At 49.9% G+C, this 14,736-nt stretch overlaps 1 protein-coding gene and 1 long non-coding RNA gene across 2 annotated transcripts; one reads left to right on the top strand and one right to left on the bottom strand.

The window, feature by feature from the left end:
* The first annotated feature begins 3,539 nt into the window (after positions 1-3,539).
* On the top strand, positions 3,540-8,944 carry HSP90AA1 (heat shock protein 90 alpha family class A member 1). Its single transcript, XM_036991735.2, has 11 exons — positions 3,540-3,737; positions 4,222-4,383; positions 4,484-4,850; positions 5,163-5,296; positions 5,559-5,879; positions 6,025-6,190; positions 6,413-6,603; positions 6,708-6,855; positions 7,041-7,309; positions 7,651-7,984; positions 8,236-8,944. Exons 2-11 carry the CDS (start codon positions 4,222-4,224, stop codon positions 8,343-8,345), a joined length of 2,202 nt encoding a protein of 733 aa, XP_036847630.1. The 5' UTR covers positions 3,540-3,737; the 3' UTR covers positions 8,346-8,944.
* Positions 8,360-13,269, bottom strand: LOC140850691 (uncharacterized). The gene is made up of 2 exons (XR_012133662.1): positions 13,116-13,269; positions 8,360-9,636 (listed from the first exon to the last, which is right to left on the bottom strand). It is a non-coding gene; the product is annotated as an uncharacterized lncRNA (long non-coding RNA).
* Positions 13,270-14,736: the final 1,467 nt, after the last annotated feature.

The following is a 14,736-nucleotide window of genomic DNA, read 5'->3' on the forward strand; positions in this document are numbered from 1 at the left end:
TTATTTTTTAGTGGGCAAACCCAGCGGGTGGCCACAAGCACAGGACAGCATCATGGTGGTTGGATGGCTGCCAGCACGGGTCACCCTGTCTCCCCGTTCTCTATGAAGAGAACAGCACATTCATCGTCCGAGCACACACTGCACGCCAGGCACTAGGGGCTTCCCTGGGATCAGCTCGCAGCAGCATCCTTCCATATCCTTAGGATTGTACCTATGTAGAGTTGAGAGTCTGAAGGACAGACAGGTTGAGCAGCTTGCTCAAAGTCACACAGTCAGTTGCATCAGGGACAAGGCTCACAGTCCAGCTGCAGACCTGTGCTTTGACACCATCCTCCCCGGATCGACTGCCTCTTTCTAAAGTATGAATCACTGAATTTTCCTATGTAATTGTAACTTGACTCTGAACATTTCTTTTAGGCTTTGCTAAACAGTATCAATTTAAACAACTTTATGGGGTAAAATTGACATGTAATAAACTCACGTTTGAAGTGGAGAGTGAACACCTCCTCTCAGCACCACCCTAATCAGCTTTTGGTCATTATAATTTGTTTTCCAAAATTGTATAAATGACTGGCATCTTTCCCTCAGCGTAATTATTTTGCATATGGAACATCTACCAAGACAGACTGTGTTCTGGGCCAAAACCAAGTCTCAATACCTTTGAAAGGATTCAAATCATGCAAAGTATGTTGTCTGGCCACAGGGAATTAGGTGTCTTAGAAATCAGACCTCCAAATATTTGGAAACTAATGCATTTGTAAGTGACCCAGGGGTCAAAGAAGAAATCAAAAGGAAAATTGGAGTTACTACATTAATAAACATGTATATAATGATTACTGTGCATCAGGCCCTGATCTGGGCCATTTCCAAAAACAGACTGCTTATTTGTGGATAATATGAAAGTTCCTATGGCCAGGATTCTCATCGGGCCCTAGTGGGCTAGCTCACTACACACGTGTGGGCAGTATCATTATTGACTCTACATAAAAGAGCTCCACCTGGTGCTCTGGGCAACACGGCACAGCTGCAAGGCTGCAGGAGAGCAGAGCAGAGGCTGGAGTGGTGGCAGCGTCAAGGACAGAGGCCCAGAGGACGGCTGTGTGGACAGAGGCGCCCAGAGGCAGAGCCTGGCTTGCTGCAGGCAGACTCACTTTGAGTGGATAGGATTTTAGTGATTGACCTGCCACCATGAAAATAAAGTTGGGTATAACCCTTTCACCCCAAGAACGTTCTACTGTCATTTCTTTGGTCACACTGAATTCATAGTGAACTGGCCAGGGATTGAAACCCATTGGCAGTACATCATTTAATCCTAATAACGACCCTGTGAAGATTTTTTTTTATGCCCATTTTAGATGTTTCCTGGAAGCAGAAAGTGATGTGCCCAGATCACACAGGTAGGCATTGGAAGAGCTGGAATTTGAATCCAAGGCGCCTGGATCCAGTGTCCATGCCTAGTGTCCCAGCTTAGTGGAGGGACACAGAGATTTCAAATGGAGGAGGGAAGTGGTCAGGTTTCCCAAACAGCAAGACTACTTTGGAACAAGTTCAACAAGGGTTTAAGAGCTCAATTTGCAGGACTTGGAGATGTGTTAGAGCTGAGGGAGCAGGTGGACGAAGCTGGATGGAGAAAACGAGCCGGTGTGAAACAGCTGAGGTGGGACGGCCCACTGAAAGGGTGAGCAGGGACAGTTCATGCCGGGGGCCCCACATTCTGAGAACCTATTTACCGGGATTGGGCCTGGCAGGAAGGCCAGTGGGCGTAAGACGGGGCCCTAAGGAAATACGTGAGTGAGAGGGAATGGTGTCCAGGTGGGAGAAACAGCATGCTGCTGGTGGTGGAATGTCACCCAGCTGTCAAGGGCCACAGGACCAAGAATGTCCTGTATTTAGTAACTGAGGCAGGCTGGAAGCACAGGTGTTGTGGAAGGAGGGAGAGATATTAAAGCTGGACCTTGCTGAGAAACTGGTTGGAGTGGCCTTGGTGCAAGTTTTCTAAAGGAGAGGGGAGGTGAAGAACCAGAAACAGGGAAATTCACAGGGGGAGCTTTGAATGACTTATCTACATTTTAAACCTCGGGGGGCATGGCTGAGTGGGGTAGGAAGGAGGGGGCCGGCCTTCCAGGCAGGAGAGTGCGGCGGGCAGCCACGGGTGCAGGAGGTCCCAGGGCTGCAGGCAGAGCTTCCGCACAGCTCGGGGCGGTCCACCCCACAAAGAACCAACTACGCGCACCACGTGGCCGGCCCCGCCCACGTGCCTGGGAGTTTCCGTGACTTCCCTGCCTTAGCGCTAGTAGGACGCCCTGCTTGATTTCACACAATCCTAACGGGTCTCGAGCCCGAGCTTGAAAACCCGGTTCCTGGAAAAGCAGGGTTTCCCTGGAGACAAGAAGGTGGAGGGGGCCGAGCTCAGCCTCGTTCGTTTGCCTCGGGAGGGGCTTCCGGCTGGTTCCAGGGCCCCTCCCGGGGGGAGCTGCGGGCGGAGTCAGTTCCCGGACCCAAAACCACGCGGCCACCGAGCCGGGCGACCTACCAGGATTCCCCTGGACACCCGGAGCCTTACAACTCTGACCTGGCAGCGTTCAAAACGCTTTAGAATTCCCATTTAGAATTTGTTTTTTGAGGCAAGTTTAATCACCTAAACCATGAATTGGAGCGTTCATATAAATACCTCAAGTTACCTAGAATAATAAAAAAAGAAGATGGGCTTTACAAAAAATCATGATGGGTGTAGCTGGGTGAGCCCGGGCTCCAGGCCAGGGAAGGCCGTGGTTTCCGTGCGAACCGGACTTCTGGGGAGGCGTCCCCAGGGGCCGGCGCGGGGCTGGGGGACTCGGGGCTGACGCAGCCCCAGCTGTGCGGCGCGGCGGGGCCCTCGGCATTACCCGCAGCGGTCCGCGCCCCGGCCCACTCCGTCTCAGACCCGGCCGCGCGGGGCCGCCGGAGGCCCGGGGGACCCCCTCGTCCAGACACGACCCCCGCCTCCCGGGGCTCCTTCCCATGGAGGCAGGAAGCCGGGGTCGCCCCCGCTCGCCTGCACCCGGTTCCGGGCCGCGAGGCCCTGGGAGATGCCTGGGGCCCAAATCCCAGGGCCCTAACCCACCGTCACTGTCGAGGGCGGACAAACCCTCAACAGAGCCCCGAACGTGTAGTCACAGCCTCAGGCGTGGACACGCGGCACCGCGCCCCTCACCCTGCCCGAGCCCCTGAAGCTGGGCTCGGCCTCTGGTGAGGGGAGCTTCCACAGAAGGGAGACACGCCAAGAACTAAGTTTACTTTCGCGGACTTCGCAGGGACGCGAGCGCGCGCCCCCCGTCCTCCGGCCGCGGCTGGCAGGGGTACGTGGCGGGGGGGAAGGCGGGGACGCGCACGGGGCGCGAGGCCCGTTCGAGGGCGGAGGCTCGGGAAGGCGCGACACCTTGCCGAGCTTTCCGGGCCGCGCAGGCGCACTGAGGCGGGCGCAGGGCGCGCGCGGCGGCCGTTGGGGGAGGGGCGCCCGGCCGTTCCCTGCGTGGGCCACGCGCCCGGGGGAGGGGCGGGCCAGGGCGCAGGCGCAGGCGCGTCACCGCCGCGGCGGTTGGGGAGGGTTCTTCCGGAAGGTTCGGGAGGCTTCTGGAAAAGGCGCCGCGCGCCGGGCGGGCCCGCGTCTATATAAGGGGGGCGCGGGGGCGGAGCGCCAGTTGCTTCTGCGTCCTGGTGCGGTGTCGTTGTAGAGCTCGCGCGGCCCCTTGACCAAGGTGAGGGGGTCCGTCGGGGACCCTTAGGGCCGGGGGCGGGCGCAGGGCGACCGGCGGTGGGTCTTGGGCGGCCGGGAAAGGTCCCGGCCCGCTGCGGAGGGGCGCTGCGCACTCCGGGAGCCCCGGGCCTGCCGCGGCCGCCGCCCCGGGAGGGCCTGGCCGGGGCTTCCGCGGTGCAGGGGGGCCGCGTGGCCTGCCTGGCCGCGGGGATGCTCCGCCGCAGCCCTTGCGCGCCGGACCGGCCGGGGGCGACCTGGCGGGCCTGCGCCCCCGCCCCGGAGCGCGGCCTCCGCGGCGGGCACATGCGCGTCGCACCGCCGCGGCCCCGAATGAGGTCATCCCTTTGTCGGCGGCCTCCCGCGTTGGGTCAGCTTCGGTTTGGCGTGTTTCTCCCGTGGGCGCCCAGGCGTGCCTGGGGGAGGCGGCTGCGGGGCGCCGCGGCGTCGGGGCCTGCGGTGTTCAAGCTGGCGGCGTGTCTTTGCAGATGCCCGAGGAGACCCTGACCCAAGACCAGCCGATGGAGGAGGAGGAGGTGGAGACGTTTGCCTTTCAGGCGGAAATTGCCCAGTTGATGTCCTTGATCATCAACACTTTCTACTCGAATAAAGAGATCTTTCTGAGGGAGCTTATTTCAAATTCGTCAGATGTACGTTTATTAGTGGAGGGCAGTGGGTTTGGGTTTCAGTGTAAATTTCACCATTTTGGGATTCTGTGTTTAATGACTATGTGTATGTCTTTCATAACAGGCTTTGGATAAAATCAGATATGAAAGCCTGACAGATCCCAGTAAACTAGACTCTGGGAAAGAGCTGCACATCAATCTCATTCCAAACAAACAAGATCGAACTCTCACTATTGTGGATACCGGAATTGGGATGACCAAGGCCGATTTGATCAATAACCTTGGTACTATCGCCAAGTCTGGGACCAAGGCGTTCATGGAAGCACTGCAGGCTGGTGCAGACATCTCCATGATTGGCCAGTTTGGTGTCGGGTTTTATTCTGCCTACTTGGTTGCTGAGAAAGTGACGGTGATCACCAAACATAATGACGATGAGCAGTATGCCTGGGAGTCTTCCGCGGGAGGATCTTTCACTGTCAGGACTGACACAGGTAGGCACCTGATAGGCAGTTACGTCACGGGGTTAGTCGTTTGGAGGTTCGGGGGCTGTGGAATTTGCTCAGGCTGTTCGCTGACATTCAGGAGCAAGCTACGCTAGTAAGCAAGTAGTGTGACAGCGTGACCTTGTATTACTAGTCTTAGCAAGGCAGGTAACTGCTCTGGACTCTGTCATCTGAAGTAACGATAACCCTGCTCTATGTACTTCAAAATCTGCTGGGAATGGCGTGGGGTGGGTGGCTGGGCTTTTTTTTTTTAACCTTGACACTGATGTTGAGATTGAAATTGAGTTCCGTTTCCTTCAGGCGAACCCATGGGTCGTGGAACAAAGGTAATCCTGCACCTGAAAGAAGATCAGACCGAGTACCTGGAGGAAAGAAGAATAAAGGAGATAGTGAAGAAGCATTCCCAGTTTATCGGCTACCCCATCACTCTCTTCGTGAGTCTCTGTGCGTCCTGTGTGTAGAGCAATTAATAAGGAAGAGGCCTCAGACTCGTATTTACTGAGCTATTACTTACCGTCTTGGTGGCAGGGCACCTAAGATTTGGCTCATCAGATTGTGCCGCAAGGCTTGGCTGCATTAATGGTTCTCAGCTTGGCTTGGCTGATGGAGGCTTTGGTGAAAGCGCAGCCACTCCAGTCAGCCTGGTTTTTAGTTCAAGAAGGCAGAGGCGATGTGACTTCATGTCCTCTTTTGAAGGTGGAGAAGGAACGTGATAAAGAAGTCAGCGATGATGAGGCCGAGGAAAAAGAAGACAAAGAGGAGGAAAAAGAAAAAGAGGAAAAGGAGTCTGATGACAAACCTGAAATAGAAGACGTCGGTTCCGATGAAGAGGAGGAGGAAAAGAAGGATGGCGACAAGAAGAAGAAGAAGAAGATCAAGGAGAAGTACATCGATCAGGAAGAGCTGAACAAGACAAAGCCGATTTGGACCCGAAATCCTGACGACATAACCAACGAGGAATACGGAGAATTCTACAAGAGTCTGACCAATGACTGGGAGGACCACTTGGCGGTGAAGGTGAGTGACGAGGGCTTCGAAGCTGGTGTTGAACGGAGTCCGGTTGCAGCAGCTTTCTGATCCCCTAGTGTGTCTCGCTGACGGTTAAGTAGCCGAATTTTTTTGTATATCAGTTGATTATCATTTAGTGTGTGTTTTGTTACAGCATTTTTCAGTTGAGGGACAGTTGGAATTCAGAGCCCTTCTATTTGTTCCAAGACGTGCTCCTTTTGACCTGTTTGAAAACAGAAAGAAAAAGAACAACATTAAGTTGTATGTCCGCAGAGTGTTCATCATGGATAACTGCGAGGAGCTGATCCCCGAATATCTGAGTGAGTCTGGTGGGTTATGAAGAACTTGCTGGTTATAACGTTTGACCCTGTGAACTCGAGGGAGTCTGTTAAGCAGCTGAGTTTGGAGGACCTCCCTCCGAATATTTCCCGTGAGATGTTGCAGGGAATCCTTAATCTTTGGTGTTACTCTGGGGGTGGGGGGAGGGGGAGGTCACATATACTTACTTGCCTTGGAATGACTGCATTTGGTGTTTATTTTAGATTTCATTAGAGGTGTGGTGGACTCGGAGGACCTCCCTCTAAATATTTCCCGCGAGATGTTGCAGCAGAGCAAAATTTTGAAAGTTATAAGAAAGAATTTGGTCAAAAAATGCTTAGAACTCTTCACTGAACTGGCTGAAGATAAAGAGAACTACAAAAAGTTTTATGAGCAATTCTCCAAAAATATTAAGGTTGGCATTTCATTGACCTTTAGCAGTGATCAAACAGGCTTTTCAAGCTTTAAATGCCTTTCTAATGCAGAAGGGGTCTTTCTAAAGCAAATGTTGTTTTTCAGCTTGGAATACATGAAGACTCTCAGAACAGGAAGAAGCTTTCAGAACTGTTGAGATACTACACGTCTGCTTCTGGTGATGAGATGGTTTCCCTCAAGGACTACTGCACGAGAATGAAGGAAAACCAGAAACACATCTATTACATCACAGGTAGTGGACGATTTTTATGCTCCTGGTGTTTTTGGTGACCTAGGAACTGTGGGTGTTTTATACCCACATGGTACTTGTTTGTAAACTAGTTAATCCCCATGATCTTACAGTGAGCCGAGCCTCGGGTTAGGGCTGACTAGGTGGGAGAAGGAAGGAACCAGGTCTAACAGTGCCTGTATTAACAGGGGAGACCAAGGACCAAGTGGCAAACTCTGCCTTTGTGGAGCGTCTACGGAAGCATGGCTTAGAAGTGATCTACATGATCGAGCCTATTGACGAGTACTGTGTCCAACAGCTGAAGGAGTTTGAGGGCAAGACTTTAGTGTCAGTCACCAAAGAGGGCTTGGAGCTTCCAGAAGATGAAGAAGAGAAAAAGAAACAGGAAGAGAAAAAAACTAAATTTGAAAACCTCTGCAAAATCATGAAGGACATCTTGGAGAAAAAAGTAGAAAAGGTACGTGAATACAATGTCCTTTTTCATCTACATTACCCAATTACCAATCACTTCCTATAGGCAGTGTTAGGGGTCTCAAACTTGAGTTACAAGTAGCCCTTTTCTCCTTACTTCTTTCCACTTAGCCCTTGCATTTAGTGGTGGCTGTCTCGTAAGATTCTCAAAGACCTGAAACGTGTGGGATGTACAGGGAAAGCTTTGGGTACTTAAGCTTGCACATAGTATTTGATTCGTCAGTACTTCAGTTCCTTAGATGCAGTCTCACAATAAAGTAGACGGAGGTAATGAAAAGTTAGATCGTCTTTTTAGGCCCAGGCATCACTTAATGCTTTGAATTGCAGGTGGTGGTGTCAAACCGATTGGTGACATCTCCGTGCTGCATTGTTACAAGCACATATGGCTGGACAGCAAACATGGAGAGAATCATGAAGGCTCAAGCCCTACGAGACAACTCAACAATGGGCTACATGGCAGCAAAGAAACACCTGGAGATCAACCCTGACCATTCCATCATTGAGACCCTGCGGCAAAAGGCAGAGGCTGACAAGAACGACAAGTCTGTGAAGGATCTGGTCATCTTGCTGTACGAAACTGCACTCCTGTCGTCTGGCTTCAGTCTGGAAGATCCCCAGACGCATGCCAACAGGATCTACAGGATGATCAAACTTGGTCTTGGTAAGCCTTGTACACCGCCACTGTACCAGGGAAGGGAAAATGGGACTGTTAAAAGGGCTTAGTTTTTCATCCCACAAAATCAGATTAACAAGTGTTCTCCTAAACTGAATAAAGTTGTATGTGTTACAGGCTTGCATGGGGGTTTTAAGCAGTATTAAGTCTCTGCCTTGAAAGTGGGCATCGATGAGTAGCATCGGGCTAAGTATAAGTAGCTGGCTTCCAGAAATCTAATAGATTTTTACTTCCAAAAGGTATTGATGAAGATGACCCCACTGCTGACGACGGCAGTGCCGCTGTGACCGAGGAGATGCCGCCCCTCGAGGGTGACGACGACACGTCCCGCATGGAAGAAGTCGACTAAGTCTGCCCGGAGCATTTTTCTGTTTCCAAGGATTATGTTCGTTTGTGTTAATGCTTCAAACCTATACAGCATGACAGTAACTTCAGGGGAGGGTTAGACTTCTAAGTGTGATACTGTGATACTTTAGGCACTAAAGCAGAGCTAGGTTTTTTTTCTTGGTTTCACGTTGGCTTTTAACTGATTAAGGTAGCGTTTGTTGTGAGATGTACGTGACCTGTTAACATTGTTTAAAAGTGTTGAGCTGACCTCTTAGACCAAATATCCTGTCACTGAAGTGTTTGGAAGTATAACTTGTTTAAAAGAAAAATACTGGTTAAAAGAACTTTGATCTTCTAAGACCTACTTTTTAAATCTTTAATCCTCAGTAGTGACCAACTGCATGTACCAGGCCTTTAGAAGTTAGTATGTTTACTGAACCAACTTGATGGAAGTATTCATAGGGCTTGTATCCAAAGAAAAGTATTTAGAGTAGCAAAATTACAAGCCTACTTACGTGTTTGTTGTAAAGCTGTTTAAAAAGTAAGTTTTGTGAATGGAAATGTAGTGCTCAAGTTATGTTTGCTTTAAAAGGTTGTAACAAATACAGATAAATTAAAAGATTTGGTGGAAATGGTCTTATTTGGGGAAGGGCGGTTACACACAGATGTCGGGGAGGTCCCATACTATAAAAACCTTGCCTACTAGAAGATTGGAGGAAAGGTGTACGTGGTGGGTTTTTTTCTTCCCAGTTTTCGTGTGACTTTTTCAGGACACTCTCCACAGATGACAAGGTGAAAGTGTATTGCAGAAGAGGCTGTGAGATGCCTGTGGTGGTGGGTGATCATGGCTGTGAACAGTTGGGCTAGGTGGATGATAGAGGGTTGGCTGAATTGGTTATGTTCTTCATGGGTGGGAGTGGTAACGGCTACATTAGAGCCTTCTGTCCCCAAACTGGGCGATTTTTGGAAAAGTTGGGAAGCACACCTTTATGGAGTGGATCTTTTGAGTCCAAGGTTGCTTGGCAAATGTGAGGGGGAAGGGCGTACATATAGCACACGGCTGCTCTAGGGCTCAGGAGGAGCTGACTGCCCAGGAAGTGGTCCCATTTAGTCCTTAAAGTCATAGGAGGCAGAACCTCTACTTGAGGACAAACAGGCAGCATTTGAGTCTGAATTTAACTCGAAGGTCCTTGTGTGGTTTTGCCCCCTTGTTGCAGCGTGGGAGAGCAGGAATTGAAGGGCAGAGAAGATCGTTTTCCCAGGTCTAGTAAGAATGCTGAGGCTTCCATTCATATCAAAAGCAGCAAACAAACCTGAGGGAATCAACAGGATTTCTGGTAAGTGGTCTCCCAAGAGAGCACATCCTCAATGCGGGTGGGTGGGGAAAGGATTTACAGCCAACTGGCAGGCACTTAACCGGAGGGTGAGAAGTTGGGCTCAGGGAGGCTTGAAACACCCTGCTGGCTGTCATTCCACCTCCCACAGGGAGTCCCCTCCCTACTGCTTCAAAGTCCCGTGTTACTTGACGTTTTTGTATTTAGCTCTCATTCACCGCAGGGTGGGACTAAAAAGCTGTGTACAGATGGAAAAGTAAAAGCTTGCTTTGTTCACAGGGTACGTGCTTGTCTGTGTAGACAACCAGTAAGAAATTCACAAAAACAGATTAACATGAATTTAGCAAAGTCCAAGAATACAAAACCAATTGGACTTACGTTAGCAGCAAATAGTTAAATCTAAAAGTTTCATTCACAATAGCATGCTTTAAATAGAAGATTTTACAGAAAGTTTTGCGAAACCTTGCAAAACCTTGCAAAACCTGTATGCAGAGCTCAAGAAAATTGCTGAGAAATTTAGAGACCTAGATACATGGACATGTCATTTAACGTTGGAAAGCTCAGTATTACTGAGAAGTGGATCTTCTCAAAAGCATTATGCTCAGTGAAAAGACACAAAAAGCTACATATTACTATGCAATTTCATTTTCACGTTAGGAATGGAAGCCAGCTGGGTGGCCTGGGGCCGGGAATGCAGGCGAGGTCTGACTACGAGGGGACAAAAGGGAACTTGGGGAACAGAAGCGGCGAGGTGGCGACTACACCACTGTACATAGTTACTAAAATCCCTTGGCTTAAAATGTACTGAAGACAGGTGAATTTGAATGATGTATTGAATAGCAAATGGAAGTTACAGAAAGCAGCCTACTGGTGTTCAAAAGTGACCTGCAGTTTGCTAGATAGACCTGCGCTTTGTTATCTCAGTTGTAAATCAGATGAATACCTTAAAGGGCTGCTCTGGCACTTTCCTAGGTAGAGGGCTTAGTAGGTGTCTGATGAAAAGTGCTGAATAACTGACAACTTTTACTTTGAGGACTGTCTCCTCAGGTGGGACCTTCTGTCCCAGTACTCTGAGGTTACTGAGGCTCACTTCTACCACATGAGTTGTTCAGGAGTGTGATCTGCATGCCCCAGCCTAGGCCTCACCTCCTCCAGGAAGTTTTCCTAGACTACTTGTGCCCTCTCTGTGTCATCTGAACTTTTAGTAATTCCTACCAGGCAGAGTCATCTAGCTTTTATTGAGCACCTACAAAGACCAGCCCCTACAGTTGGGTGAGCCATGTAGATAACAAATGGTATGATGGGGAAGGCTGGTGGAGCAAAGCTGAACTCCGGCAGCTACAGCAAGGCCCCAGCTGAGAAGCACAGAGCAAGGGGGGCGGTCATTGCTGGCAGGGCAGGGTTTGGGGAAGCTCCTGGAAGCTGACCCCTTCTCAGCAAAGGGGTAAGTGGAGGCTTCCCAGGGGGAGAGACTGCATCAGCAGGCTTGGGAGACCAGACTTGGTGGCGGGAGAAAGCTGGAGGCTAACAATCATTACCTGTGTTCCTGGGGCACTGGCTGTCAGCCTCACGCTCAGACCTGGACTGGAGACTGCTCAGTACCTCACCTGGTGGTCTGCTTGGACGGCCTCTTGCAGAGTGGGGCCTGGGCTCACCCTCTGAAAATTGTCCCCACCACCAGGAAGACTGGCGATTTGGTAGGTCATTTCCACCACCCTGTTCCATGAGACCCCCCTTCTTGTCAGGTGGCCCCTCATTTCCTTCCAGCCCACTGCATCTCATCTACAGATGGAGAAACACAGGGCCATGTAGGCTGAGCAGGCAGGACAAGGGCACAAGCTTGCTGACTTCCCCTCGGCCATGGCCCCTGCTCCTGGCACTTTCTAGGTAGTGGGTCTGGAGTCAGGACTGGGGTGAACATCCTAGGCTCCACTCTGCCCACAAAGACGGGTTTAGGAAGAGCCAATATGGCCAGTCCTGAGTTCTGAGACGGGGGGTGTTTGTTTTGTCCTCTTAGGTAACCCAAGTCCCTATTACAGGGTCAGGCATGTGTCAGGCACTCAAACAGGCATGAGGAAATTAGCCTATGCACTTCGGTTTACAAGTATTTTCACTTACAGTTCCAAATTGCTCCTTTATTTATTTTGACTTAGAGATTTCTGAAACCATGCATAAGTAGGAGACAGATAATAGTTGGCAAGCATGTGAAGGAACTGGAATTCTCTGTGGCAGCACGCCAAATGGGGTGATTTTGGAGAACGGTCTGGCAGTTCCCCCAAAAGTTAAACATAAAAGAGTTACTCTAGGATCCAGGAATCCCACGCCTAGGTATCTACCCAGGAGAAATGAAGACGTGTTCATGTGTTCATACAAACGTGTACCCACATCTTCATAGCAGCATGATTCCCAGTAGCCAAAAGGTGGAAACAAACCAAATGTCTCTCAACAGATGAACAGATAAAATGTGGTAATCCATAAAATGGATTATTATTTGAAATACTGTATTATTGCTGTAAGAAGGAATATGTACTAATTCATACTACAATACGAAGAACCTTGAAAATATTGCGCCAAGTGAAAGTAGCTAGTGATGAAAGCCACACATGTATGTCCCCATTTATATAAGATGCCCAGAGTAGGCAGATCCACAGAAACAAAAAGCAGTACGGGGCGCTGGGGCTGGGAGTTAGTGTTGCGTGTGGACAGGGTCAGCTCTGCAAGACGGAGACGGATGGGGCTGCACAGCAGTGTGAGTGCACTTAATACCACTGACCTGCACACTTACCTGCATTTAAGATTGTACATTTATGTCACATATATTTTACCACACACAGCAGAGGGAATTATTTTAAGAACACCCACCAGCCAGTTTCGACCACCATGGTTAGGGGACCTCATTCGAGTTTGGAATCTTACAAAGATGGTATCACTACCGATCCCTTTTGGCGACTGAGGAAACAAGCTCAGAGTGGTCATGGCAAGCAAGGGTGGACCCATGGACGGGCTGTTCTTCCAATACCCACTTCCCGAATCGGCTGCCCACAGATGTCAGCCTTCGCCACACCAGCTTCCCCACTCAAAGACCCCCATTCAAAGCCTGTGCCTAGCCACGCCTGTGTCCCAGCTGCAAGAGAGGCTGGGAAAACAAGTGTCTGGCCCTCTCACGCCCTTCTGCCTCCCCTCCGGCCTCCTGAGGTAACGGTGTCCCCAGAACACACGTGGGTGACTCAAAACTGACAAGAGTCCCCTGTCAAGGCCTCACCAGCCAGAGCCACTGCACCTGGGGTGGTCTCTCTTGTTTTTTAAGTGGTGGTAAAAAACACCTAAAATTTACTATTTTGGGTGTACGATTCAGTGGCTTTAACTACATTCAGAGTGTTGTCCAACCATCACCACTTGATTTCTGAAACTTTGTCATAACCCAGACAGAAACCTGTCTGCATCAGGTGGTAACTTACCCACGATGTTCCTTGTGCATCTCTGCACAGGCAAAGACTCTCCGTCTGGCCTCGGGTTCCTCGTTGCTTTCTTCAGAAAAGCCCCTGCCAGGCCCACCTTCGTCCCTGCCCCCGCTCCGTGAGGCATTTCTCACAACTGTCCTGCAGTGGTTATTTGTGGCCTGTCTTCCTGACTCTGCCGCCTGCCTGATACATGTGTGTGGATTGAATGAATAACTACACACCACTGACACTTTCCCCTTCCTGTGGGCACACAGTTTGTTTAAATAATTTTGTATCACTTAGGAAGCTTTTGTTCCCTTTTCTAAGGGATTGGCTGTACTCTGAAATCTCAAACCTGTGAAAGGGTGATTACAGATTATCTTCTGTAGGAAGGAACATCACTTCACCTCCTGGGAAAGACATTCCAGGAAGTGGGACTTTGTTCAGGTTTTGATATGCTCTTAATTCACCCAAAGACTCTGTTACTGCAGAGCCAACGAGCTGAGCATATTGTCTGCCGAGTGTATCTGTCTGCTTGAAGCCACATCATCTTCCTGTGGAAGTAAGTTAGGGGCTCAACACTTGACCAGTGAAAGAGTTTGAAATGGGGTCCAAAAAGCAGCACTGTTTTGTTTTGTTTTTTAATTCAAGATTAGAAACAAAACAAACTAACAAATCAGAATGCAAAAAAATTGATAAATCAGCTAGCCACTTTTTAAAGTTGAATGGATGAAACCAATAAAACGTTTAACACTTGGATACCATTCATTGTGGATGTAACGAATCAGGCTGTTTTGCACCCCCCCTTTCAGTGAAACTGATCGGTACTATCTCTGTGCGGATTCCGCTGGTTCAGTTCCCTTTCTTCGCCTGAAAGGTCGGTGGACCTGTGAGAAGATGCCTGTCCTCACCGTGAGCACAAGGAAAGCACACACACAGGGAGACACACCCCTCCGGAGGGCAGGAACTCATGTCTGATGACGCCACAGTGGCTCCGGAGAGCAGCTGGGCACATCTCCTGGAGAACGTCCCCTTCCTGCTTTCTTGCCCTCTTGCCCAAGGAGGAAGGTACAAGAATGTTCTTTGCAAGACTGAAAATGTGAAAATAGCTTAGGTGTCCAAAACAGGAGGATATCCTGGTAATTCTAGTCCAGAGGAAATACAGGACGAGCATATAGGGACAACCTGGACAACACTTGGAGGAAACAGCCAGACAAATCCAGAAGATTCTGCAGAATATTTAACTTGGTCTCTTCCACAAATCAGTCCATGGAAGCAAAACAGTTCTAGATCAGGAGACACGTGAGGGGCCCCACAGCTAGTTTTAGCCTGAAGGCCTGTTGGCACCCTGCGGGGAGGGATGGGGCGTGGTCGTGGACGCGCGGGAGGAAGGTGTTCCCACTCGGCGGTGGCGGCTGCAGGTGGGTCCCAGGGCTCCAGTTCCTCGATGGACCTTTTGCTTCCCTTAATATCCTGCTCTTTGTTTCCTTAGTTCTTTTGTTTTTGGCTCTAAATATTCCTTACTTTGATTCTTTCCTTTTCAGTTATGTGAATTTCAAAGATACACACAAGCAGACAAAAGACTTTATGGAAGCCCTTATTCTCATAATTTTCCTTAACCCACCAACTGGTCACGGCC

The sequence above is a fragment of the Manis javanica genome, chromosome 8 (assembly GCF_040802235.1).
Source record: "Manis javanica isolate MJ-LG chromosome 8, MJ_LKY, whole genome shotgun sequence".
Taxonomy (NCBI): domain Eukaryota; kingdom Metazoa; phylum Chordata; class Mammalia; order Pholidota; family Manidae; genus Manis; species Manis javanica.

Bases quoted from the DNA above. Each gene is read 5' to 3' on its own strand.
- HSP90AA1 (XM_036991735.2), top strand. From the start codon at position 4,222: ATGCCCGAGGAGACCCTGACCCAAGACCAGCCGATGGAGGAGGAGGAG. The intron at 6,191-6,412 runs GTGAGTCTGGTG...TGTTTATTTTAG, and splicing joins GCTGATCCCCGAATATCTGA to ATTTCATTAGAGGTGTGGTG. The intron at 7,985-8,235 runs GTAAGCCTTGTA...TACTTCCAAAAG, and splicing joins GATGATCAAACTTGGTCTTG to GTATTGATGAAGATGACCCC.